General features: G+C 46.3%; 8 protein-coding genes across 11 annotated transcripts; 3 read left to right on the top strand and 5 right to left on the bottom strand.

Annotated features, from left to right (window-relative positions):
* Positions 1-186: 186 nt before the first annotated feature.
* LOC108157000 (zinc finger protein squeeze) lies at positions 187-6,997 on the bottom strand. Of its 3 annotated transcripts, none has more exons than XM_017288794.2 (4): positions 6,844-6,997; positions 5,695-6,772; positions 2,255-2,849; positions 187-2,197 (listed from the first exon to the last, which is right to left on the bottom strand). In XM_017288794.2, the coding sequence occupies exons 3-4, from the start codon at positions 2,654-2,656 to the stop codon at positions 941-943; spliced, it is 1,659 nt and encodes a 552-aa protein (XP_017144283.1). In that variant the 5' UTR covers positions 2,657-2,849; positions 5,695-6,772; positions 6,844-6,997; the 3' UTR covers positions 187-940. The 3 variants fall into 3 exon arrangements, with proteins under 3 accessions (XP_017144283.1, XP_017144284.1, XP_033244331.1); XM_017288795.2 differs by having other exon boundaries at positions 6,865-6,997; XM_033388440.1 differs by having other exon boundaries at positions 2,255-2,846; positions 6,865-6,997.
* A 399-nt stretch (positions 6,998-7,396) lies between these two features.
* On the top strand, positions 7,397-14,103 carry LOC108156189 (C-1-tetrahydrofolate synthase, cytoplasmic). The gene is made up of 6 exons (XM_017287520.2): positions 7,397-7,488; positions 10,555-10,632; positions 10,696-10,906; positions 10,970-11,441; positions 11,864-13,701; positions 13,768-14,103. Exons 1-6 carry the CDS (start codon positions 7,418-7,420, stop codon positions 14,008-14,010), a joined length of 2,913 nt encoding a protein of 970 aa, XP_017143009.1. The 5' UTR covers positions 7,397-7,417; the 3' UTR covers positions 14,011-14,103.
* LOC108156186 (probable methyltransferase-like protein 15 homolog) lies at positions 7,400-9,849 on the top strand. The gene is made up of 2 exons (XM_017287516.2): positions 7,400-7,488; positions 8,210-9,849. Exon 2 carries the CDS (start codon positions 8,462-8,464, stop codon positions 9,587-9,589), a length of 1,128 nt encoding a protein of 375 aa, XP_017143005.1. The 5' UTR covers positions 7,400-7,488; positions 8,210-8,461; the 3' UTR covers positions 9,590-9,849.
* A 222-nt stretch (positions 14,104-14,325) lies between the features above and the next one.
* Positions 14,326-14,962, top strand: LOC108156188. Its single transcript, XM_017287519.2, has one exon. It carries the CDS (start codon positions 14,432-14,434, stop codon positions 14,936-14,938), a length of 507 nt encoding a protein of 168 aa, XP_017143008.1. The 5' UTR covers positions 14,326-14,431; the 3' UTR covers positions 14,939-14,962.
* On the bottom strand, positions 14,927-15,816 carry LOC108156187 (peptide deformylase, mitochondrial). The gene is made up of 2 exons (XM_017287517.2): positions 15,371-15,816; positions 14,927-15,318 (listed from the first exon to the last, which is right to left on the bottom strand). The coding sequence occupies exons 1-2, from the start codon at positions 15,773-15,775 to the stop codon at positions 15,007-15,009; spliced, it is 717 nt and encodes a 238-aa protein (XP_017143006.1). The 5' UTR covers positions 15,776-15,816; the 3' UTR covers positions 14,927-15,006.
* A 932-nt stretch (positions 15,817-16,748) lies between these two features.
* Positions 16,749-17,559, bottom strand: LOC108157349 (peptide deformylase, mitochondrial). Its single transcript, XM_017289370.2, has 2 exons — positions 17,177-17,559; positions 16,749-17,106 (listed from the first exon to the last, which is right to left on the bottom strand). The coding sequence occupies exons 1-2, from the start codon at positions 17,453-17,455 to the stop codon at positions 16,795-16,797; spliced, it is 591 nt and encodes a 196-aa protein (XP_017144859.1). The 5' UTR covers positions 17,456-17,559; the 3' UTR covers positions 16,749-16,794.
* LOC108157344 lies at positions 17,506-24,558 on the bottom strand. 2 transcript variants are annotated; one of them, XM_033389629.1, is made up of 2 exons: positions 23,763-24,558; positions 17,506-18,853 (listed from the first exon to the last, which is right to left on the bottom strand). In XM_033389629.1, exons 1-2 carry the CDS (start codon positions 24,447-24,449, stop codon positions 18,071-18,073), a joined length of 1,470 nt encoding a protein of 489 aa, XP_033245520.1. In that variant the 5' UTR covers positions 24,450-24,558; the 3' UTR covers positions 17,506-18,070. The 2 variants fall into 2 exon arrangements, with proteins under 2 accessions (XP_033245520.1, XP_017144853.1); XM_017289364.2 differs by lacking the exon at positions 23,763-24,558 and having other exon boundaries at positions 17,506-19,644.
* Positions 20,734-22,362, bottom strand: LOC108157346. The gene has a single exon (XM_017289366.2). The coding sequence runs from the start codon at positions 22,248-22,250 to the stop codon at positions 20,883-20,885; it is 1,368 nt and encodes a 455-aa protein (XP_017144855.1). The 5' UTR covers positions 22,251-22,362; the 3' UTR covers positions 20,734-20,882.
* Positions 24,559-25,140: the final 582 nt, after the last annotated feature.

Here is a 25,140-nt window from a genome sequence, read left to right as displayed (position 1 = left end):
GTAGGGTACGGCGAACATAAATCTCTCATGTCTCATGTCTTATGTCGCCTTGGGCCGCAAAGAAAGGAAAAGGAAATTCTTTTAAGCGGATTATCATGCAGTTTTCTGGTTCACTGAATCCTCATCGTATCCCTAAATGCAAATGCAAATCTTGTGGTAAAAGATATCAACGATCATTCAAGATAATTATTTTTATAAATTATTTCCAAATTTATTATGCAATTCGTTTCTTTCATTTTTTGTTGTTTTTTAGGTAGAAAATACACTTCTTAGTTGTTAAACTAATTTGTTTGATAAATAAAGATAATATCTCTAGGGTTCTCTTGCTTATGGCTAATATGATACGTCGTACAGCACACATTTACATAAGATTTACATTATGTATTCGCCGTACTTTGTACGGCTCCTATCATCGGATCGTCTGGAAAAACTTGTGATCTACTCGAATGTATTATTGGTTTTTTTCGAGTATTTCAGAGTTTTACTTATTTATTTTTGAGAGATATTTTTCATGAATCGAAAGATGGGAAAGTGTCATATAAATATCATATAAATCCTGAGTTGTCCTAGATACACATGTCCTCTTTAGATATTCTTCAAAATTTGCAGTTGAGGGCAGGGAGGAGCTGCGTTTTTATTTTCGGGCAGTGTTTTGGAGTCTGGAGAGTGAGATTTATGAGTAGAATAAAGCAATCAATACTTTTCCTGATTCTAGAGGGTTTGTAAGTCTATACAAAGGTTAATACTAAATGGAAGTACCAGCTCCTGCACTGCCTTCAACTGGTGCCTAAACTAAACCTAACTTACACATACTTTCGAGTGTTAAAACTGGGATGAATTCCGCATGTAATTGTTGGAAACTCATGCCAGTTTAAACGTCTGCTGAAACCTACAACTAATGTCATCGTAGCTGCCTTTTGTGGCCACGCAGGGGCCTGTACTATTGGGCCTTCTCCTTGGCCGCCTGGACGGCGCTCAGACCCAGGGTTAGATGATCGCCAGCGATGAGACCCGCTGCCCCTGGCTGGTGCGCATAGTTTCGTATTTGATGCAGAGAAATCAGCTGCGTGGGAAAGGCAGCGGCCGCCGCTGCCGCATTCTGCTGGTAGAGATAGGCCGCGGTGGCCGCTGGTGCCCCACGATGCTGCTGAAGATGTGAGGGCGGCACGGTGGCGCTCAGTGGAGTAAAAGCCGAGGATCCAGGCCCAGGCGAGGGCTGCTGTGAGTGCTGCTGCTGCTGTTGTTGCTGTTGCAGGTGATGCTGTGGTGTCGTCTGCCGCAGGACGAGATCCTCGCCGGCGGGGTCTTCATGCGGACTGTGCGAGTGGCCGGGCGTGTCCGCCAGCCGCTGATGGTGCTGCTGCAGCATCTCCTGCTGCTGTTGCTGTTGTTGCTGCTGATGCTGCTGGAGCGTGGCAAAGTTCGCGTACGTCTGGCCATTGGCCTGGGGCAGCTGCTGCTGAATGGCCTCTGCCAGCGATGCAGCCGCACTGTCTGCCCCCATCTTGGCCCAGTAGGCAGCATTCACATCATTCATCGCCTGGCGCTGCAAATTCAAACCGATTCCGCCCGATGGCACATGCTGCTGCACTGCAGCCACCTGACTGGAGTGCCGTTGCTGCTGTTTTTCCGCCTTCTCCGCATGCTTTTGCAGATGCTTCTGTAGGTACGTCTCCTGCGTGTAGGATTTCCCACACAGATTGCAAATGTGCGTCTTCAGGTGCTTCGAGTCCTTGTGCTTGGGTATGTGCTCCAACAGCGTCATCTCATCGGCGAAACATTTGTAGCAGGAGTTGCATTTGAAGGGTTTATCCGTCTGATGGCATCGCGAGTGCGACTGGAGGTTCGAGAGCTGCGAGAAGGCCTTGGGACAGCCGGCATGCCGGCACTTGTACGGTTTGTCCCCCGTGTGCGTCCTGATGTGCTGCTGCAGGTGCGACAGTTGTGTAAACTTTCGCTGGCAGATCTCGCAGCGGTAGGGTTTGATCCCCAAATGGATGCGCGTGTGCTGCGACAGATACGAGGAGTTGGCAAAGGATTTGCTGCACGAGGCGCATTTGTATGGCTTTGACTGGTCCCCGTCTCCTCCTCCACCGCCTCCAGGTCCTCCGCCGCTGCCTCGGCGATCATCTTCTGGCGACGAGGCATTGCTGCCGCTGCTCATGAGCGGCCGTGGAGGCGATCTATTAGGATCGTACTGAAAGGAAGGGTCAGGAATTAGGTCTACTTTTCTCTGCACTCCACCAAGACTCACCTTTTGCTCCTGCTGCTCGTGTGGCGTTGGCGGAGAGCTTGGCGCACTGTAGCTGGACTTTAGATGATGCTGCTGCTGCTGATGGTGATGCTGTTGTTGCTGTTGCTGCTGCTGCTGCTGCTCCTGATGTGCCTGATGCTGCTGCTGCTGCAACATCTCCTGCTGCTGTTGCTGCTGCTGCTGCTGTTGGTGGTGCACCAGGCCATTCTTCAGGCTGTAGTCCAGCCGCTCCACCACATTCTGACGAAACTCATTGATGTTGAATGGCTTGTAGTCATGGACTAGCTGTGCGGTGCGCAGATCCGCTGTGGTCAGGTGCGTGAGGGATCGCAGCTGGTCAATGGATCGATGGAGATAGTCACCGCTCGAGACGCCGTTCGGCGCCGTCGGCAATTCGGCCATAAGCGGCGGCTGATGGCCCCCAAGTGTCAGCGGGCGGTAGGCGATGGTGCGTGCGTCCAGCTTGGGGCAGAGCTCACCAACGATTGTGGGGCGAATCGACCGCCGACAGTCGACACTTGGAGCAGCGGACTCCGCTTACACAAGAGACTCGACTCAACGCTTTCCTCTGGTGCGCTGTTGCGGGGTTTTTCTGCTGAAAGTACAGAAATATTGTAATTTTTGAATCTGAAATAATTGTCAACGCTGCAAAACTCGGAATAAACTACTTTTTCGATTCTCCACTTTGCTTCCCCTTACACTTTCGTACACTAATTCCTGCACATTAACATATTTATGCATGAATTAATTAATTGTTTGTGAATTAAAACGTGCACCGTGAAAGAGTTCTCTGTGTTGCCACACAAAAAACTTGCCACTGAAGCGCAAAAAGCTCGAAAATAATTGCTTCTGAACAATGCCAGAGGGGGGAAAAAAGCGAAAATGAAAATTTTTCAACAGATCAACAAAAAAGGCGCTTGGGGCAACAAGTTTTCGTGGTGACAAGATGGAAAGCCAAATCCAAACCCGAATCGGGGTTCTCTTTTTCGGACAGGGAGCAAAAAAACGTCAGGGGCGCCAACGGAACGTGTCAACAACCTCGATGGATGGAAATTTATTGCAACTACAAGTTTAACACATTTCTGGGAGGTGGCAGGTGGGCAGGGAGTGGCAGCAACAATAAATGGACCAATAACATAAAAGAGGTGGAAAATAAATGGGAAATATGATTGGATGGGGTATCAAAATATCCCACGGGGAAAGCTCCTATTGGAGAAGGACTATTCCTACTCTCACAACTGATGAAGAAGGGTATACGAGTGTGGGGTATCTATTAATCTAAGTATCATTAATCCATACATTTCTAAGTATTTTAATGGCACTCCATTACTTCAATCACCTTTTCACTTTTAATATACGTTTTATTTTATCAATTGTTACGCCCTTATCCAACCCCATCATATGACTTCTTTCTGACACTAATTTCCACCAGCATATCCATCATTGATAAATGAAATTTAATTTATTTTAAAACCCAATTTTTGATAATCCTTACACGTTTACAAACCCCACAAAAAAACGGAATAAAAACGAAGATACATATATTTCCCCACTTGTTGCGTTTATAAAATCATAACGAAATGGTCAACCTTGTTCTACATTTACATTTACGCTTCCGCAAAATGTGTGGACAAGTTACAAATATCTCGAAATTTATTGTAGATGAAACGGAAATGGAAATGTAATTCGCATGGACTTCATAGAAGATAAGATAAAAATCTAACAAAGGTCTCTACTCAAACTCTACTCTCAAGCAAATTGTAAGAAATTGGAATACAATGAAGTTCATTCTTAAAAAAAAATTAAGGAATGAATGAAATGAGAGATAAATGTTTTTCAGACCAAGAAAGTAGAGTTAGACTAACTTTTTTGAGCCAACAATTGCTATGGAATTACATTTTCTGTTTTCTGTTTCTTTAAAATAAGAGTTGAAAATGATTGAACGCTAATTTGTTAGCGACCTTTTGGTCGGGTGGGTGTTGACGTCAGAGGCAAATTGAGTTCTTTTCTTTTATTTTTTTGCGCGCTGGTCAAAAGAACCGGTTCTGATGTCGTTGCTGACGTTGGACAATGGTAGGGGAATGGAAGAGGAAACGGGATCGGGAGCGGGAGCAGAAGTTGAATCAGGAGTAGAAGCAGTGGCAAAAGTGGAAGCAGGACAGGGGAAGGAGAAGCGTAATGTAAAAGGACGCGGTATTTGCTTGTTGCGCACAAAAAGGGAGACGGGAGACGGGGAAGCGGATTACGGACAATGTAAATACCCTATAGAGTGTTTGCTTTTGAAAACAATTGCAAAAAAGTGGCGTCCAACAAACAATGGGGAGGAGCAGGGAGAGAGAGTAAAGCAAACAACCTGATAATGCCCCAAAGACGCAGGCAAATCGGTCAGTCAGGCCCCAAAAAAAAAAACGAGGGAAAGAAGCAGCACGATGCCTAAAAAAGCATATAAATAAAATGGTATACACAAAAAAAACCCCACACACACACCCGAACAAACTCACACAAAAAACGAATCAACGAAAATTAATTGAGCGCAAGCAGCTGAAAAACAAAAGAGAGCAGAAGAGCTAGAGCAAGGTATATTCAGAAGAAGGTTAAGTGGCAAGTGTTTGTTTTACTACACAAGATTATCGAGTGGGAGATTTCAAGTGCAATGGTGTGGGCGGAGAACAGAGAGACAACCATCTGCCTCACCTTCTCAGTCATACACCTTGATCCAGAGAAGCGCAAAAGAGCGAGCAAGAGCGCAACATAAACAAACGAGCTACCAGCCGGACATCGTGCAAACCGCAAAACGAACAAAAACGTTCTCTGGCTCTCTCTGCCTTGGTTGGGGGCGACATGTGTGCGAAAAAACAGCAAATATTTGATGAATACAAAAAAAGTAGAAGATAAAAAAAGACACGACGACACACAAAAAAACCGCCACCACCGAATGAATGGAAACGAGCATAAAAACTCGTGCAGCGGAAGGGGGAGGGGGGGAACGATGGACAAAAGGGACGGGACAAATATTTTTGCCGGAATAAAATTGTTTTAACTTTAGGTAATTATGGCATATACTTAATCGTTTTGTGAGCAATTTAAATCAGCGAACAATTCGGTTTACATGGGATTTCAGGGGGAAATTGGATTACATGGACCGGAGAATATTTGACCATCCATTTCAACTGTGGGGTAAATGAGATACTAATTTTCAATAAATAATTATTTTAAGAGCCAAAAAAAGTTAATGGAACTTAAAATTTTAAATATTAATTAAGTTACATATCCATACATAATTAATCGGTTCCCATTGAACCACTTACACTATCTAGAATTCCCCCGCATTACATCCGGCCCACTGTGCAGCAAGCGCGGGAAACAGACTTGCAAACAAAAAGTGTTTTCTTTCCAATAAGGCAAATAAATAAAAGAAAGGCTCGTGGGAAAGTACTCACCAATTCGAAAAGGTCTTTTGTGTTCTGGTTTTTCTTATTGCTTTATGTTTTGTGGGCCAACTTTTGTTGATATTTTGGCCCGCGAGCACGTGTTCAGCTGCTGATTGTAGGTGGTTGTTGCAAGAAGAGGGGGGTACACTGGGTTCCTCCACACTCCTCCAATCTTTCACACAGGTATTTTAGGGAACAATTTGCTTGCGATTTTGCAGTATTTGACTTGTTGGATTAGACGCATTTCTGCACCTTTTTTACGTATTTTATAGATTCTACCTATTATGTTTTAAGTTTGCAAATTTCGCTTTTTTATATTCCTCTTCTTTTTGGTTTCTCTTCCACATACACCAACACACTTAAAACAGATTCCCGTGTGGCAACAAGAAAAAATGGCCGCGCACGCCAAAATTACACCAACACACACTCGCACAAGTCACTTTTTTCTGCACTTGTGCTTTTGCCCCTTTTTTACGATTTCGGGCTTTTTTTTGTGCTTTTCTGACTTTTTTGGCGACCCGCCTTCTGCGATTAATTGCAATTACAATCGTTTTGGTGGAGGCGGTGGGTGGCGCGGCGTAAGCTTCGGTTACGCTTGTTTACATCAAGAGACGAACGCGGTGCAAAGCAGGAGCAACAAGAAACGGGACTCTGCTCGGTTCGGCGGCGAAAAAGAGAGTGGAAAAAAAATCACAACCGAAGCAAGTTTTTTCTGAAGCAGCTGAGCGAGAGGGTGGAATGATGTCGCTCTCCGCCGTTCTTCTCTCTCGCTTGCTCGCCTTATGAAAAAAGGCTTGTTTATGTTTTTTATGTGTGTACTTTTTGTCTCTTCTCTCTCACTCTTGCTCCTCTCTCTTTTGCGCGCTCTCTCTTGTGTTTCGGCTATTCCGGTTTTTTGTTCCTCTGGTTCTCTCTCTGGCGCCACTGATTTTTTTTGGTTCCTCTGCAAAGGGAAGGGGGAGGGAGGCGTACTCCTTTTTTTGAATACCGAATTTAATTGGGCCAAATGTTGGTTAAAGGAAACGCCAGGAAACTAACGAAAAGCAACGAATGAAAGATATCCATTGATTTGAGATCCTGTTGTGACCTGGAAGTGGATTACACTGGTATTTGAGCAACTTAAAGATATATTCGCCCAAGATTCATGTCAGAACTTACTGAGCTAGTTAAAATAGTTACCAACAGATTTCAGACGATTTTTTATTTTAATTCTGCGACCTTTTAACCCAGTACTGAAATGCATGCGAAACTTTTTCAAAGGTGTGATACACCATGCAAAGCGGGCTATACTCCACATTTATATTAAATAAAAAATAGTATGAACCTCCTCAAATTTTAAAATATTTTGCAGTTGCTCAACACTGACTGTATCGGTATTCGCGGCACTAATAGTGCTATGACATTAGACTTTGATAACTTTGGGACCACAGGAAATACAGGCACAATTTAGGAAAATTGATATACAAAGGAGTACATAACATTAGCCGGTCAAGCTGAAAATTGATTCATTAATCGGATAAAATTATGTGTGCATGGCTAAATGTTCTATATAGCTAGTAATATTCCACGGAATATCAAAAAACGAGGAATAAGTAAAATAGAACCTGAATTCGTCAGTATATCTACGGTATATTTTTAAAATGAGACGGTATACTTTGGTATATTTCTGAGGGTCGATAACTATTTTATCAGCGCACGTTGCCGCGTTTTTTTTTAGCAATTTGTTTAAACAATGTCGGCACAATACCAAAAATACCTGAAAGTACTTGAAAAGTGGCCAACGGACAAGACAAAAATTGGCAGGTAAATATCATCATCCACACAAAAACACAACAGAAATGCGTGGGAATGTTCGTTTCTGGCGGCCAGTGGGCGGCGGCGATTGGGGGTCTTGTGGATTATCTAACAATTAAATGTGGCAAATGTCAACAAATAAATGGAGCAAGTGTCATTTGAATGCAAGTAGTTTCAGTCAGATGTAAAATTCTAGTTTCGAAAGATGTTACTGTGGGATTGTCTTAATAGATGTTGCCGCCATCCAGCAATTCAGGTTCCACAAAAGTTGCACGGCGGTGGGATCTGTCTGTGTGGATCGCTAGTTTCATGGTAACGATCGTGGCTTACATGGGGCCCATAGTTCTGCCGGTTTTGCACGCGTTTGGTTTAGTCAAGCTTTACGTGTGTTTTTTTCTTGCCTTCAAAAATGTCTTCAAAGTTTTCCTATCAGCTAATCCCAGAGGAATATCTCTTTGGAGATGGTGCAGAGGTCCAGTGAGTGGTGGAATCTAGGGATGGTCCTGAATTCTGGCTAAAAGATTGCCTTAGGCTGTAGCTTTCGCTCCTCTTTTTTCTCTGCGGTTTCCCATTACTTTTAGCTTCGATTTCTTTCCCAGGAATAGCCCCAACCCCTGCCCCAAACACCAGTCGTGCTGCTTGGAACGAACATCTGCCACAAAACCAAACAAAGTTCCATTTGCTGCCTCTCCAATAAAACACTTTCTCTATCCTCTAATCCGCATAAAAGGGATCTCGGTGAGCAGATTCGCAAACAAGTTACTCGATTCTCAACCAGCCTAAATAGCGAAGCGGACAAGGATCTGGACCGACAGATTGAGGCGCTGGAGCGGCTTTCGAACAACGTGTACGCCAAGAAGTATCCACGCACCCACGAATCAACGGCCACTGGACTGACGGCCGCACAGTGCAGTCAAGTGTTGAGCTCCGAGTTTCTGCAGTATCTCAACGACGGTGCGGGCTCAAAGAAGAAATAACCATCATGCTCAAGCGACTCCTAATCCCCACTAGAATAAGGCTAGAATATCTAAGACACAACACCAACACAGCAACAGCTGCCGCTCCTCCTACTGGCGCCGCTCCCCATGTGCCTGTACTCTGCGACACAGCCATCGAGTACTTGAAGGGGGCACCCGGCAGAACCTTCTTCGACATGACCTTCGGGGCAGGGGGTCACACACGACGACTCCTCGATACCCTGCCCGATGCCAAAGTCTACGCCTTGGATCGGGACCCAGTGGCCTACCAGCTGGCGCAGGAGTTGAGCGAAACGGAGGAATACAAGGGGCGGATCATCCCTTTGCTCGGGAAATTCTCCGACATCCCACGACTCTTTGGGGAGCAGAACCTGGCCAAGAACTCGATTGATGGCATGCTCTTTGATTTTGGCTGCAGTTCCATGCAGTTCGATGAGGCGGCTCGCGGATTCTCCATCTCCCACGATGGGCCGCTGGACATGCGCATGGATGGGGGACTCAGTGGCGGTCTGAGTGCCGCTGATGTCCTGGCCAAAGTTGACGAAGGAGATCTGGTCAAGATTCTGCGCATCTACGGCGAGGAAAAGGCAGCCAAAAAGATTGCCAGATACATAGTGGATGCCCGCAACGCAATGATCAAGATTGAGACGACGCGACAGCTGGCGAACCTCGTGGAGGATGCCCTCGACAGTGGCCCGCGCAAGGACAAGCTGCAGCGCCCGGCGCACTCGGCCACCAAGACGTTCCAGGCGCTGCGCATCTTCGTGAACAACGAGCTCAACGAAATCAACTACGGCATGCTGCTGGCCAACGAAATGCTGCGCCTCGATGGTCGCCTGGTTACCATCACCTTTCACTCCCTGGAGGACACCATTGTCAAGCGGCACATCAATGGGCATGTTGTCGCTGGCGCAGCCAATCCCCTGCCGCTGAAGTACTCCAGTCACGAGCTCATCGATGATCCCGAAATGCTTCAATCCCTGAACGAAAAACACTGGCGGCAGCTCAATCGACATGTCATTGTGCCAGACCCCGAAGAGGTCTCCCGGAATAGTCGCAGTCGTTCGGCCAAGCTGCGGGCAGCTGTTAAGATTAGTGCGCCCCAAGAGTTCTATGAGGAGAGCATAGAATAGAGACGCTCTCTATCTCTCTGTTTCTGTTTTTGGGGATCGCTTATCGGTCCAACCAATTGACACCTTGCTGATAGGGACTGGTTTCATGCTATTTACTGAGGTTCTGTTCTGTTTGCCTTCGTGCAGAATTGTTTGAGCTCGAGGCGTATTTCTTTTTGTTTAGTTAGATTAGGAAAACGCTGTTAATTGTGGCAGGTACAAGTGTACCGCCTTACAGTGGGTTGCATGCTAAGGATCGGGGCTAAAATATATGTGAAAAACAAAAATATATTAAATATTTGTTGAAAATGCTTAGATCTTTTAGAACTTGTTATGGAAACCGAATACTTTTACTTAATTGTTATTAGTATTTCTTGTTTTCGTGGTTTATGGACCTCTTTCTTTTCAATTAACTTATTTCTCCCCTCATATCTTACCTATGCACATAGGTATTCACATATTTATTAACATTCTACCAATCGTTCCCATAGTAAACATTTCCCCATTTCGTAACACCTTAACAATCATTTCAAAAGTTCCCACCTCTCCAACGATAAGATTTGATATGGAAATTACTTTCGCAAGCGACTTTCCTGGTAATCCATCTTATACCATGATTTCCTACTCCCTTTTGCGGTTTTTTTCCTTGGGCTGGAATGGATCATGTTGTGGCTCTTAGAGCCCCTGCACAGACGTCACATAATGGTGTTATTTACGGCTGGCAATCGAAAGATGTGACCCACGGAACCTGAAACCTACTAATCGGAAAGGCGCTGATAAGCGGGTAGCGGGTGATAGGAGACGGAGAGCGAGAGCATGGCTTAATCCCAGAGTAGGGAGAGGCACCTGGAGCCTATAGATAGGACTGCCATTGGTGGCAGGCCGCTCAGTCGAGTTTCATTGCGCGAATCGATCGTATTGGCGTCGCTAGTGAGGCGTCAAAGTTGTTGGGTTCCCGGACTAAGAAACCTTGTGCGTTGTTTCAGCGGTGTTCAGCGGAGAGACGAGCCGGCTAGGAAGATGAGCAACGAGGCCAAGATCATATCGGGCACGGCCGTGGCCAAGTGAGTCCCAGAGAGATCCCTGAGAGATCATTCCACCAATCATTACGCCCTTTCTACTGCCAGAAATATACGCGAGGAGCTGCGCGGTGAGGTGACCTCCATGACGAGGCTGCTGCCAAAGTTCACGCCTGGACTGAGGATCGTTCAGGTGGGCGGACGCGAGGACTCCAATGTCTACATTCGCATGAAGGTCAAGGCGGCCACGGAGATTGGCATCGAGGCGGTCCACGTACAGCTGCCCCGCACCATCACCGAAGTGGAGCTGCTCGATAAGGTGGGTTATCGATTGTGGATTATGCAACGGGAAACGGAACCCAAAGAAATTTTCATTTTGTAGATAAACGATCTGAACGACGACCCCCGAGTGCATGGCATCATCGTGCAGATGCCACTGGACTGCGATTCCCCCATCGATTCGCATCGCATCACGGACGCCGTGGCGCCCGAAAAGGATGTGGATGGCCTCCACACCGTCAACGAGGGTCGCTTGGCCATCGGGGATCTTGGCGGCTTCCTGCCCTGCACTCCCTGGGGCTGCATCGAGCTCATTCGTCGCGCCGGAGTGGAGATTTCTGGAGCCAGAGCCGTCGTCCTGGGTCGCAGCAAAATCGTGGGTACTCCTGCCGCAGAGCTCTTGAAGTGGGCCCATGCCACGGTGACGGTGTGCCATTCGAAGACGCGTAACATCGAGGAGATCACAAGGAGTGCGGACATCCTAGTGGTGGGCATCGGCGTCGCCGAGATGGTCAAGGGATCGTGGATAAAGCCCGGTGCGGTGGTCATCGATTGTGGCATTAATGTGAAGCCAGGTGAGGAAGGATACCTTTTTTTTTGAGGGGCTATGATAGGTTCTCCCTTCTGGAATCATTGTTTTATATACCTCATTATATATCTCTTTGAATTTATGAAGGTTTTTGATAGCTTTTCCTATAAGAATGGATCTTTATAGCCTCCCAAACATAATCATTTAATCTATGCCTTCGCTTGTAATTTTCCTTTACCAAATGCATTTCTATCGTTGCCACTTGTTGATCATTTTCCCCTGTATACCTTATCAGTGCGAATGACCCCGCAGTGACCCGCCCTGGGGGTCCACATCGACAGATAAGATGCATGATTCTGGATTACAATTTTGTTGCGGGTTTTAGTCTAGAAATAGCGCTCTATGGAAATCCATCGACTTCTTCTGGATTCCCATTCTAATCCCAGAAATCCTTTAATCCTCGTTTAGACCCTTCGAAGGCCAGCGGCAGCCGTCTGGTGGGCGACGTGGACTACGAAGAGGCAAAGAAGGTTGCTGGACATATCACACCCGTGCCTGGCGGCGTTGGACCCATGACCGTGGCCATGCTGATGAAGAACACCGTCCGTTCGGCGGCCAGGGCCCTGGACCGCCAGATGCGCACCCAATGGACACTGGAGCCGCTGCCATTGAAGCCCCTGAGGCCGGTACCCAGTGACATTGTGATTGCACGCGGGCAGAAGCCCAAGGACATTGCTTTGCTGGCCAAGGAGATCGGCCTGGAGTCGCGCGATGTGTCGCTGTATGGCAACAAAAAGGCCAAGATCTCGCTTTCGGTGCTCGACCGTCTGGCTGACAAGGAGGCGGGCAGCTATGTGGTGGTGGCGGGGATTACACCCACACCTTTGGGTGAGGGCAAGAGCACCTCGTTGATGGGCCTCGTCCAGGCACTGGGCGCCCATAAGAAGAGGAATGTGATCGCTGCCCTTCGACAACCCTCGCAGGGACCCACCTTTGGCATCAAGGGTGGCGCGGCGGGCGGCGGCTACGCCCAGGTCATACCCATGGAGGAGTTCAATCTCCATTTGACGGGCGACATTCATGCGGTGTCGGCGGCCAATAACCTGCTGGCCGCACAGCTGGATACGCGCATCTTCCACGAGTGCACGCAGAAGGACAAGGCACTGTATGAGCGCCTGGTGCCGCGGATCAAGGGTCAGCGCAAGTTCTCGCCCATCCAGCTGCGTCGCCTGAAGCGTCTGGGCATTGAGAAGACCGATCCGGATGCGCTGACAGAGGAGGAGTACGGCGCCTTTGCACGCCTGGACATCGACCCGGAGACGATCATGTGGGAGCGCGTAGTGGACATCAACGATCGATACCTCCGTTCCATTACGGTGGGCCAGTCTCCCACGGAAAAGGGCATCTCGCGCGAGACACGCTTCTCCATTGCGGTGGCCAGCGAGATCATGGCCGTGCTGGCGCTCTCCCGCTGCCTGAAGGACATGAAGCATCGGCTCGCCGACATGGTGGTGGCTTTCGATAGATCGGGCAAGCCCGTGACCGCTGATGATCTGGGCGTGACTGGTGCTCTCGCTGTGCTCTTGAAGGACGCCCTGGAGCCGAATCTGATGCAGAGTCTGGAGGGTACTCCGGTGCTGGTGCATGCTGGACCCTTTGCCAACATCGCCCATGGCTGCAACTCCATCATCGCCGACGAGATTGGCCTCAAGCTGGTCGGCAAGGATGGTTTCGTGTGCACGGAGGCCGGCTTCGGCTCCGACATTGGCATGGAGAAGTTCTGCAACATCAAGTGCCGCACCTCGGGACGCAAACCCAATGCTGTGGTCCTTGTTACCACCGTTCGGGCCATCAAAATGCATGGCGGCGGTGCACCGGTCACTCCCGGAGCGCCCCTGAACAAGCAGTACACCGAGGAGAATCTGGAGCTGCTGGAGAAGGGTCTGCCTAATCTGCTGCAGCACATCGCCAATGGCCAGGCCTTCGGCATGCCAGTGGTTGTCTGCATCAATGTCCATGTCACCGATACCCAGGCGGAGCATGAACTCCTCAAGAGCGCCGCTCTGAAGGCTGGTGCCTTTGCTGCCGTTGTGTCCACCCACTGGTCCGATGGTGGCGCCGGTGCTGTGGAGCTTGCGGATGCCGTGATCAAGGCCTGCGAAAAGGGAAACAACTTCAAGCTGCTCTATGATCTGGAACTGCCGCTGCTGGACAAGATGACGAAGATTGCGACGACCATGTACGGTGCTGGCAGGGTGGTGCTCTCGGCAAACGCCCAAGAGAAGGTCAAGCGATTGACAGAGGCGGTAAGTGCAACAATCCACTAAAGATGCTCCTTCAAAGCACCCTCTAGATACCTTTTTTCCCTCCAGGGCTTTGGCAATCTTCCCATCTGCATGTCCAAGACGTCGGGCTCCTTGAGCGGTGATGCCAAAATCAAGGGAGCCCCCAAGGGCTTCACACTGGACGTGGAGGATGTCTATGTCTCGGCTGGAGCTGGCTTTGTGGTGGCCATGTGCGGGGAGATTACCAAAATGCCAGGTCTCTCCACGCGCCCGGCCATCTATGACATTGATCTGAACACGGAGACGGGACAGATCGAGGGTCTGTTCTAGGGAGAACTATGTCAAAATACAAGACAGAGGATGTACGTTTGGATCCTGCATAACTCTTTTGCATTTGACTATAAAAATTCCAGGTTTTTCAAATGTACCGTTGTTTTTGTTGTGTCTCTGATACCGATATATGTATCTATATAACCGCGGCTTTTGTTTAAATTCAAATCCTATCACGTACATGTCTGTATATAAAATGATTTAGAAATAAGTTATAAAAGTAAATATAAAGATGATTTTCAAGAAATCTCTACTCGATGCCTGGACAGATTTGATTAGTAATATTTGCTTTAGCTGTGAAAACTTGAGCCTTGAGACGGTTTTGTTTGAAGGCTTTCAACACCTGTCCTGCCTCGTTCGTCAAACAGAGCACAGTAAAATTTTAGAAATATTTTTGGACAGCAAACAATAGTAAGACGGAATGGAGAGGAAACCCTTTCTGTTCAAACAGTATGATTTGGGTATGGAGACCCTTTTCACATTTGAGGACGAGCGAATGGATAAGAAATCCCATCCCATCAACGGGGAAGCCGCCTATCGGGACGCAGCTGGTAACACCCATCCGGTCATACGGCAGTTCATCTTGCGCGGGGGCATAGTCAACTATTTGGGAAAGGTTCTGATGCAGCGTTGGACGGATTGGCACAATCATACCATGCAGGAGGATGCTGTCAATCTGGGGGAAGAGGAGGAGTACCAGAAGAACCGGACTGCTGCCAAGGAGAACCTCCACAAGGTGGTTCTGGAGCTGCACACAAAGCTGGCAGAGGCGCATCGTCACCTGAAGCGCGAGATGAACGATCTGTTCACCTATGTGATGGATAAGCACGAGCTGTGGAACTGCAAGGAGTACTTCAAGGTCAAAACGGTTCTAGAGCTGGCCAACAAGAATCTAATCAAATTTGCGCCCCCCAAATTAGGGGATTAGTGCCAACGCACGGACTTTCCTTTAAAACAGTTTCAATATTTTAGTTAATTAAAAAACAATACCATAAATTATTTGTAAAATGGTATCTCCACGCGTCCGGACTTGGTATTCACAGCCTCCCAGCAGGTGCAAGAGAAGGTCGAACGATCCATTTGATCCGTGTACAGCTTGCCGTCTAAGTGATCCATCTCGTGCTGGGCAATACGTGCGTTCCAGCCACTCAATATGAGATCATTTTGCTTGCTACTCTTGTCCAGGCCGCTAAGTTTCACGCCCTCGAAGCGTTCCACTTCCGCGGAAAAGCCACGGACACTCATGCAGCCCTCGGGATGTTTCAGTTTCGAGTAATTTGTCACCGTCAGCACGGGATTGATCAAGACCTGCAAGTGGAGGGAGTTACAGATGGCAGTAAGGTTAATATTACACGCTTACGGTCAGTGGCAGCTCTGACATCTGTCGCGCCTGGTATACGGCGTCTGGCATTTCCTTCTGCATACTCTTCTTGAACTCCATGGCGATGATTCTGAGGGAAACGCCAATCTGTGGCGCGGCTATACCTACACAGTTGTACTTTCGGAGTACCTTGACCATTTGCTCAACAATGGCTTCGATTTCGGGACCCTCGATGAGCTCCAGAGGCACTGCGGCCGCCTGTTGCCGGAGCACAGGATCCCCGATTTGTGTAAAGTGGTTGTAGGGCGGCAGATTGGTACGCTCCGTTGTCCACAGTTGTTGATACCATTTCCTAAATGATTGGGCAGAGGGCAGACCCGTGCTGAGGTTGCGGCGGGCTCCAATAATGGATTTATAAAGGTTTGCCGGTTGCCTAAGCAGCATTTTCGCGTAGATTTTAGTAAACAACAACAGCTGACCGCAGGGATGGATCGATACAGTTGTGAGCTTGTGAACCAGTAAAATTAAGTTCTCCCAGCTGATTGAAAATACAAATGTCGGTATTTTTGTGGTGCTCTCATCACTAGTCTCATTCCATACACAAAAGTTGCGACAACACTAATTTTCATACCCTAGGGAAAAGGGTATTATAGTATAGTATAGTAGAAAATGTTTGTCATCCCATGCTCCAATTAATGCAAAAACAGTTTAGTCTATGTTTTAAAGCTATTTAAACGATATTTTGCAGTTTATTGTCTTCCCACAGAGACCAAGAATAGGTATAAGGAGATATTTACAAGATAATAATCATATGCATCAATATGTCTAAAACCTATAAATTTGAGAACAATTTTTTATTAATTACGTTTTAAAACCAGTTTGGAAAACAGGACCATCATATTAAATTAACGAAATAGGGTATACGAGGACATATACACGCATCATGTTTTTAAATACCAGCAACACGGCGCTTTTTTTTTTTACTTGTTGGCTTTAGTCATAAAACAATAAAAGCAAGGACTAAAAACTGTCCAATCTTGTAGAAAATTTATTCATCAATGGTCTAAAATTACGTGGGCAAAACTAAGGGTTTTAGTTAGCAAGAATTATTCAACGGAATCTCTAAATTGTGCAATAAGAACGACTATCTCTTTCGCTTGTTTTGTTTGACCTATTTTGCTACAACCTTGTTTTTGTTTGACCTATTTTGCTGAAACCTTTTTTTACACAAAATGCAATAAAAGCAAGTATTTAAAATAAGCCAGTTAAGTAGAAAATTGATTCACCGATCGTATAAAACTATACGGGCATGGCTAAATATCTAGCTAATCATATTCGACGGAATATCGAAATTGAACAATAGGAACGACTATCCTCTTTCGTTTTCCTTTTTGTTTGCCCATTTTCGCTAAAACCGTTTTTTTAGACTAGTTCCAACAAAAGCAAGTGTTTAAAATTTTATTTTATTTGTGAAACCAAATGGCGGATCGTCCTTCGGCCGCGTTAATCTGCTGCCAGCTGAGGCAATTGAAGGTGGAAACATCCATGCGATCCACATAGATCTTGCCATTCAAGTGATCCACCTCGTGCTGGGCAATGCGCGCGTTCCAGCCCTCCAGCTCCATCTCGGAAGGAGTTCCCAGCTTTCCAATTCCCTTGATGCGCACCCTGTCGTAGCGATCCACCTGGGCCGAGTAGCCTCTAACACTCATACAGCCTTCGGGATGTTTGTTTACCGCGCTACTGGTTATCTCGAGCTCCGGATTTATAAACACCTAAGGTGCATATGATTTATAGACGTATTTTTAGACTAATTAAATAACAACAGAGATTACAGAGACTCACCGCCAAGGGAAGCGTTGACATTTTGCGTTCTGCATAGATCTCTGGCTTGAATTGCTCTTGCTTGCCCTCACGGAACTCCATTACGATGATCCGAAGTGGCACTCCCACCTGGGGCGCTGCCACGCCCACGCAGTCATAGTGACGCAATACTTTTACCATGCGATCCACGATCTGATCGATCTCGACGGTGCCAATGCGTTCGGGCGGCACTTCCTCCGCTATTTGACGGAGTACTGGATCCCCGATTTGGGTAAAGTGCAAATATGGCGGCACAGACATGATTCGGAACAAAAGACTTTCGGACTGAACGGAACAACTTCTCTCGAGCGACTGTTAGGAGGCGCCGGCAGATTTCCCTCCTCGATAATCTAATCTGAAGAACAGCTGATGACATCTCAAAACAGTGGGAAAGAAAAGTCTGCAATCGCCACTAGAGATATTTATAGAGATCCAGATCCAGAGAATCAAACTATTCCAAGGTATTTATTGAACACTATTTTTGAATTTTTAATACGATTTTTCGATACAAAATCTATTCCATTTAGTATCAACATTTTGTTTCAAACGAAAATTTTCCATTCATATATGATCAGATCTAGCCATTATTGGATCTTAGTGTGGATTTAATACTTTACTATAATCTAAAATTTTATACAACTTTTGTATGGGATTTAGTTAATCTTTGCGGCAAACGGGCCGGAGCTTAAGGATGGGAAAAAATAATGGACGATATGGAATCAGATGCCAAGACTTCTGGGAACGGAAATCGTTGGGATAACAGCCGACATATTTTTGATCATTTTTGGTTCGATACTAAAAGTTCTTACCTTTACTGAATAACAAATAATTTGAAACTAAACTCAAAGAAACCCTGATGTCCGAACCAGGTTATTGTTAATCGTAAAACATATCCGCGACCTGGTTCTTTTCTTTAGGCGAAGCATTTCCGATGCGGCCGGAAGCCACGGTGTCATCATCTCCTTCTCTGCTTTGCGCTTCCTTGCGCAGGCGGCTCTTGACCTTGAAGTAATTGGCGATTATCTGATCCACGCGGGGCCCATGCGCAGTGGTGGCCAGCTCCTTCTCGCAGCGCGAGACGATGTTCGTGAGCAGACCCCCAGAGCGATAGAACTTGATGATCTTCTCGCGACGCAGCCATTTGAAGATCACCTGGCGATGGCACGTCTCGAATAGGTTGTGGATTTCGTAGAAGTGCTCATATTGCACGGTCATTTGGCGCATCTTCATTGCATCTATCTTTGGGATGTCTAAATGGGGCTGCCTAATGATGTGATACGGGTCGTGATGCTTGGAGAAGTTTGAGTAGCGTACAGAGGGCCAGTCGAGCTCCAGGAGGGTGTTGTAGAGCTTCTTGGGATGCCCCAAAATACCATGGGCCACGTCGATTAGACGCAACTGGGGTCCCGGCACAATGTACTCCAGCTCCATCTCCATGATGCGAATGTCAGTGCCACGATACTTGCGCTCCCCAATCCACAGAATGGGCAGGTCCTCCGCCCGAATGTGCTGCAGCTCCTGGATGAGGGGCGACACCTGAGTGCGATAATTGACGATCTTGCTGTTGCGGCCATACAGAAGACTCCGCTCCGCCGGTGTGAAGCTCAGATACTCCGGACGACTCGTGACAAAGTGCTCGGAGCGAAACAGCCGATTCATCTCCATTTCGATGACATTGTAGGCCCTGCGATGCATCGCAATCCACACGATCTGAGTGCTGCATGCGAGGAACTGCTCGTGGAAGTTCTTGTCCCAAATGGTGGCCGAAATGTTGACGATCTCCTTCATGTGGTAGTACTTCCCCATGTCGCCCTCGCCCTTGATGATCACACTGTAGTTGCGGGCCACCAGCATCCGATATTGACTCAAATATACAGAGAATACCCGCTTCATATCATTCGTTTGCTCGCTCTGAATCTGGGCCATTTGGCCAGAGAGCTCATCCCGTCGTATCAGTACGAACTCCACCATCCGGAGGTAGTACTCGAAGTAGATGGTCAGCGAATGGAGCAGTCGATACACAGCCGGCTTGTGCATGAACTCGACAAATTTGTAAGTTAGGAATTCAGTTGGCATTAGAAACAGCACCAGATCGCGTATATCGTATATCACGACTGTGTCATTATCGAAGCTACTCTCAGACCGAACGAACTCCTGGCGAAAGATCAGCTCCTCCTCCTGGTTTATGGTGCGCATAAACTTGTGAGTGTTCGTGGTGATGTATCGCTCCCTGGCATCCGACAAATCGTTGTGCGGCTCAAAGTGTAGGGCGTCCTTCTTCGAGTCCCACGACCACTTGCCGCTATAGTACTTGGGCGCATAGTTATCCACGTGGACGCGCTTCATCGCAAGCCGAAAATTACGATTACGGAAGGAGTTGTGTCACTTTTACTTGTTGTGTCTCTGAATAATGTGGAGAATTTGAAATGTACTCACAATGATAGGCGGTGTGTGGAAATGTAACTAGATAAATAATAATTCCTGTAGCTCCAACATTGGAGAGTGGGATACAGGTGTTAGCCCAGACGGAAATTTTGCATAGTGGAAAAGATTAAAAACATTTTAAGAGTGGCCCGAATATACCATTCCCTTCCAATCTCCGCTTTCAAACTTTTTTTAACCCACAGAACGGACAAAAAGTTGGACTTGTTTGCTCGCAGATTTTGTACCGATTTGCATACAAGTGTCAGAAAAGTTATGAAAGAACTTCTACAGGGGAAGTTTTTGGTAGAAATTTAGATGAAGGTCGATTTGTTGGCTTAAAGAAGTATTCCCTTTATAATTTAATGTTTCACCCATTAAATATTACGTCTTTTTCAAAGAATTATTCAACATTACATAGCCAAATTATGTTCTCAACGTTCTTTTCCGAACTGAAACACCGAACTCTAAGCGAGAGAGAGAGAGAGAGAGTGTTGCTGTGCCTTCAAGAGCTTTCATTATAGTCAACATTTATGATAGAAAGCTTTCTCCTTTTTTTATGGCAACTCTTGGGACCGACTGCCATTAACCGTTTAGTTTTATCTCTTGGCCATTTGTTGGAATAATTTATTGGGACCCTACAAAGGAGGAGTTATTTTTGTGCTTCAAACAAAGATGGTAATTGAGTTTTCCTCTAGCTGTTTCTCAAATCATCAGCCAGAAGTCAGAACTCAGAACTCAGAAAGGAACTTCCTGTTTTAGTAATTTAATCTGAAGTATTTTTAGCTGCAGGGAAAATTCTATCCTTAACCCAGACTGAATTCGTTATCCCTGCTCATTAAACGCCAACGCTTCAGCCTCTCATAATGTCATTAAATAGGCTAGAATTTATGAGCTCTTGTGGATAAATTTATGCGAAAACCTCAAAAGAAAAACAAAGAAATCGCCAGCGGCAACTCCATGCTTAAAGTTGGCTCACAGTAAAGCCTTCCACAGGCGGCCCACCCGCACTTTTGTGGCTTTTCCACATGCGTAATGCTGTTTGCATTGTATTTTTAATTGGAGTCATTGTGTGGCTGTCGGTTTGGGTATTTTTTACTCAAAGGAAAGCCTTTTACTCCGCCATCATTGTTTTATTAATTGCCGGAATTAATTGTTTCCTTTTAAAATTAGTTTTCCCATGCAAATATATAAAAAGTATACAAATAGACACAAAACATACAACGAATATGCTGAACCATGGAAATGGAATTGAAGGAAAAACAATTTAACGCTTGCGATGCTTGACCATGGCCTTCTTGTAGTCGGAAATAATCTGATCGACGCTGGGCCCGAGGCTCGTGCTGTTCAACTCGTTCTCGGCTCGCAGGTAGTTACTCGTAAGCAGGCCTCCAGAACGATAATCATTGATGAGTTTGTCGCGTTTCACCCACTTTAAGTAGATGGCATGGGAGGGAAGATCGTATATCTCGTTGATTTTGTAGAAACTTTCGTAGGTCTCCGCCATTTGGTGCCTCTTCATTTCATCCATCTTGGGGATCTTAAGACGGGGCTGTCGAACCATGAAATGGGGGTCATGTTTCATCGATAAGTTGCAGTACCGCACCGCAGACCAATCCAGTTCCAGGATGGTGTTGTAGAGCTTCCTGGGATGCCCCAAAATACCATGGGCCACGTCGATCAGGCGGAGTTGCGGTGGCGGCACAATGTACTCCAGCTCGATCTCCATTATGCGAATGTTAGTGCCACGATATTTGCGTTCTCCGATCCACAGAATGGGCAGGTCCTCCTCCTTAGGATTCTCCAACTCCTGAATGAGGGGCGACACCTGCTTGCGATAGTTCATGTTCTTGGAGCTCCGTCCGTAAAGGAGACTCCTCTCCACTGGCGAGAAGGTGGGATACTCTGTTCGAGCCGTGACAAAGTGCTCGGAGCGAAACAGGCGATTCATCTCCATTTCGATGATATTGTAGGCCCTGCGATGCATCGCAATCCACACGATCTGAGTGCTGCATGCGAGTAACTGCTCGTGGAAGTTCTTGTCCCAAATGGTGGCCGAAATGTTGACCATCTTCATGTGGTAAAACTTTCCTAAGTCACCTTCCGCCTTGACGATTATGCTGTAGTTGCGTGCCACGAGCATCCGATATTGACTCAAATATACAGAGAATACCCGCTTCATATCATTCGTTTGCTCGCTTTGAATCTGGCCCATTTGTCCGGAAAGTTCATCTCGTCGTATCATTACGAACTCCACCATTCGGAGGTAGTACTCAAAGTAGATGGTCAGCGAATGAAGGAGGTGATACACCGCCCGATGGTGCATGAATTCGACAAATTTGTATGACAGAAACTCACTTGGCATGAAAAACAGTACTAGATCTCGTATATCGTTGAGCACCACCGAATTGGTATCGTAAGTCGTATCGGCTCTTGCGAAAACATGCCGAAAAACGAGCTCTTCCTCCTGGTTCATGGTTCGGAGAAACTTGAAGGAATTCGTGGTGATGTACCGCTCCTTGACATCTGATAGATCATTGTGCGGCTCAAAGTGTAGGACGTCCTTCTTCCAGTCCCAGGACCATTTGCCACTGTAGTACTTTGGCGAATAGTCATCCACGTGCAGGCGTAACATGGTAAGGATGCGGTTATTATGATTCTAGTGTATGCAGAAGCAAATGTTTGTGATTTATTTTGTGTTCAAAGCAGTTTGAGATGTACTCGAATACTTGTGACACTAGTGTCTAGTCTAAGGGCCATTTTTCAAATCAGATCGATTCAGTTCCTGACGGCATTGTGTTTTATCAAATTACTAGCTAACCCGGCAAACATTTTGCCACGAATGGTCTTCAGGAACAGGTTTCATTATAGATCCGTTCCGAAAAACAAGCGTTCATTCGTTGAGATTGAGATTCATTAAAATGCGACATGCTCACACGCACATTTTCGTTATCTTGTTGGATTCGTTCGTCTCTTCTTCCTGTTCCCTCTAAGCAACCAGCAGAAATAACCAACGGGAACTCACATTGCTACTGCCTGACTATTAATACCCTTTTCCTAATACCCTATACTTTTATATGTTTTTTGTTGTATTTTGTAATCTTTGACTCCTTCTTTGATTCGTTCAGGCTCTTACTACATTTTGCTGACACCTGTGACTCCTGGAAATCCAATTAAATCATGTCCCAATGATTTCATCGAGAAAACATATTTTATCAAATGCTGTCGCTTGTGCATTTGTCTGGAATAATTTTACTTGAAAAATTGTTTCCGGAAATGCGCAGCGTAGTCAATGGTTTCCGGGGGATAACTCTTATTTTAAATTTTCATTTGAAGGAAATAAAGTATACGCCCGATATATATTATATATTTATATTTCATTTGAGATAGAAAACTCCTACAATATTTAAATAAAAAAATAAAAAGCGAAACCAATCAATGAAGCAAATGAAGAAAACAAAATTTAACGCTTGCGATTATTGGCCACACTCTTCTTGTAGTCGGCAATAATCTGATCGACAATGGGCCTGAGGCTCGTGCTGTTCAACTCGGTCTCGGCTCGGAGTAAGGTACTCGTAAGTAGGACTCCAGAACGATAATCATTGATGAGTTTGTCGCGTTTCACCCACTTTAAATAGATTTCACGGGAGGGATGATCGTTTATCTCCTTGATTTTGTAGAAACTTTCGTAGGTCTCCGCCATTTGGCGCCTTTTCATTTCATCCATCTTGGGGATCTTCAGAAGGGGCTGTCGAACGATGAAATAGGGGTCGTGATGCTTGGAGAAATTCGAGTAGCGCACAGAGGGCCAGTGGAGCTCCAGGATGGTGTTGTAAAGCTTCCTGGGGTGCCCCAAAATACCATGGGCCACGTCGATCAGACGCAACTGGGGTCCTGGCACAATGTACTCCAGCTCCATCTCCATTATGCGAATATCAGTGCCACGATACTTGCGCTTCCCAATCCACAGAATGGGCAAGTCCTCGTTGTTGGGTTTTTGCAACTCCTGAATGAGGGGAGACACCTGCTGGCGATAGTTCATAATCCTGGAGTTCCGTCCATACAGGAGACTCTTCTCTGCTGGCGTGAAGATAGAATACCCAGCTCGAGCCGTGACAAAGTGCTCGGAACGAAACAGGCGATTCATCTCCATTTCGATGACATTGTAGGCCCTGCGATGCATCGCAATCCACACGATCTGAGTACTGCATGCGAGTAACTGCTCGTGAAAGTTCTTGTCCCAAATGCTTTGCGAAATGTTGACGAGCTTCTTCATGTGGTAGAACTTTTCCAAGTCGCCCTCGCCCTTGATGATCACACTGTAATTGCGGGCCACCAGCATCCGATATTGACTCAAATATACGGAGAATACCCGCTTCATATCATTCGTTTGCTCGTTCTGAATCTGGGCCTTTTCGCCGGAAATTTCATCCCGTCGTATCAGTACGAACTCCACCATCCGGAGGTAGTACTCAAAGTAGATGGTCAGCGAATGAAGGAGGTGATACACCGCCTGGTGGTGCATGAATTCGACGAATTTTGGTCTCAGAAACTCACTTGGCATTAAAAACAGTACTAGATCGCGTATATCGTTGAGCTCCACCGCTCTGGTATCGTAAGTCGTATCGTCTCTTCCGTAAACATGCCGAAAAACAAGCTCTTCCTCCTGGGTTATGGTTCGGAGAAAGTTGAAGGAATTCGTGGATATGTACCGCTCCTCGACATCCTCCAGATCGTGGTACGGCTCAAAATTCAGGGCGTCCTTCGTCGAGTCAAAGGACCAATTGCCCTTGTAGTACTTGGGTGCATTTTTGCCGACGTGGAGTCGTAACATGGGAAGTATGCGGCTATGAAGACTCTTGGCTATGCGGAGGAAAATCTTTGTGATTGATTTTGTGTTCAACGCAATTTGTGATACACTCCAATAATTGTGACAGGAGTTTCTAGTCGATACTGGTTTTTTGTAGACAATATTCTATCGAAGTTAAGGACTTCTCAGATCAATCTCAGGCCTTCACTGCAACCAGCAGGATTAACCGCAAACCCCAAATGCAAAGGCATACATTTTGCTGACATCTGCGATTCCGGGAAATCCAATTAAGTCATGTATCAATGACAATCAAGTGCAGTTGATTGTGCAATTGACTGGAATAATTCAATTCGCAAAGGTGTTCCTGAGCACCGATGTCAATCATTTCCCGGAAATAACTTTAATTTTGAGTTTTCTTTTCGAGGAAATGAAAAATACGAATAAAATGTATTAAATTTAAGAAGCAGAACTCCGACAAAAGTTAAAGCAAGACCACGAAGGGAAATTTGAAAGAAAAATCCAGAATGAAATCTGAAATCAGCCCTTGGATGCACTGTTCCCTTTGACACGTTGGAGAATTTTTATGCAGGGCTTCTCTGGGTCAACTTTCTCGTTTTTTTAATCAGAGTTGTGATTGTTTTTAGTCCCCGTACTTTGCGGCTTTCCCCCCTGTGTTTGTTATCAGCATTTTGCCTTCCATTCTTAAGGTGCAGCA

The sequence above is a fragment of the Drosophila miranda genome, chromosome 2, assembly GCF_003369915.1.
Source record: "Drosophila miranda strain MSH22 chromosome 2, D.miranda_PacBio2.1, whole genome shotgun sequence".
Lineage (NCBI taxonomy): Eukaryota > Metazoa > Arthropoda > Insecta > Diptera > Drosophilidae > Drosophila > Drosophila miranda.
This window is presented reverse-complemented; position numbering and strand designations above follow the sequence as displayed.

What these genes read in the sequence shown, in the direction of transcription:
- LOC108156189 (XM_017287520.2), top strand. Translation starts at nt 7,418, where the DNA reads ATGTCGGCACAATACCAAAAATACCTGAAAGTACTTGAAAAGTGGCCA. An exon ending in GACAAGACAAAAATTGGCAG is followed by an intron (nt 7,489 to 10,554) that starts GTAAATATCATC and finishes GCGTTGTTTCAG; the next exon opens with CGGTGTTCAGCGGAGAGACG. An exon ending in AAGTGGAGCTGCTCGATAAG is followed by an intron (nt 10,907 to 10,969) that starts GTGGGTTATCGA and finishes TTCATTTTGTAG; the next exon opens with ATAAACGATCTGAACGACGA.
- LOC108156186 (XM_017287516.2), top strand. Translation starts at nt 8,462, where the DNA reads ATGCTCAAGCGACTCCTAATCCCCACTAGAATAAGGCTAGAATATCTA.
- LOC108156187 (XM_017287517.2), bottom strand. Translation starts at nt 15,775, where the DNA reads ATGCTGCTTAGGCAACCGGCAAACCTTTATAAATCCATTATTGGAGCC. An exon ending in TGTCAGAGCTGCCACTGACC is followed by an intron (nt 15,319 to 15,370) that starts GTAAGCGTGTAA and finishes CTCCACTTGCAG; the next exon opens with GTCTTGATCAATCCCGTGCT.
- LOC108157344 (XM_033389629.1), bottom strand. Translation starts at nt 24,449, where the DNA reads ATGTTACGACTCCACGTCGGCAAAAATGCACCCAAGTACTACAAGGGC. An exon ending in ACAATGTCATCGAAATGGAG is followed by an intron (nt 18,854 to 23,762) that starts ATGAATCGCCTG and finishes ATCGAAATGGAG; the next exon opens with ATGAATCGGCTGTTTCGCTC.
- LOC108157346 (XM_017289366.2), bottom strand. Translation starts at nt 22,250, where the DNA reads ATGTTACGCCTGCACGTGGATGACTATTCGCCAAAGTACTACAGTGGC.
- LOC108157000 (XM_017288794.2), bottom strand. Translation starts at nt 2,656, where the DNA reads ATGGCCGAATTGCCGACGGCGCCGAACGGCGTCTCGAGCGGTGACTAT. An exon ending in ACGAGCAGCAGGAGCAAAAG is followed by an intron (nt 2,198 to 2,254) that starts GTGAGTCTTGGT and finishes CCTTCCTTTCAG; the next exon opens with TACGATCCTAATAGATCGCC.
- LOC108156188 (XM_017287519.2), top strand. Translation starts at nt 14,432, where the DNA reads ATGGAGAGGAAACCCTTTCTGTTCAAACAGTATGATTTGGGTATGGAG.
- LOC108157349 (XM_017289370.2), bottom strand. Translation starts at nt 17,455, where the DNA reads ATGTCTGTGCCGCCATATTTGCACTTTACCCAAATCGGGGATCCAGTA. An exon ending in TGTCAACGCTTCCCTTGGCG is followed by an intron (nt 17,107 to 17,176) that starts GTGAGTCTCTGT and finishes TATGCACCTTAG; the next exon opens with GTGTTTATAAATCCGGAGCT.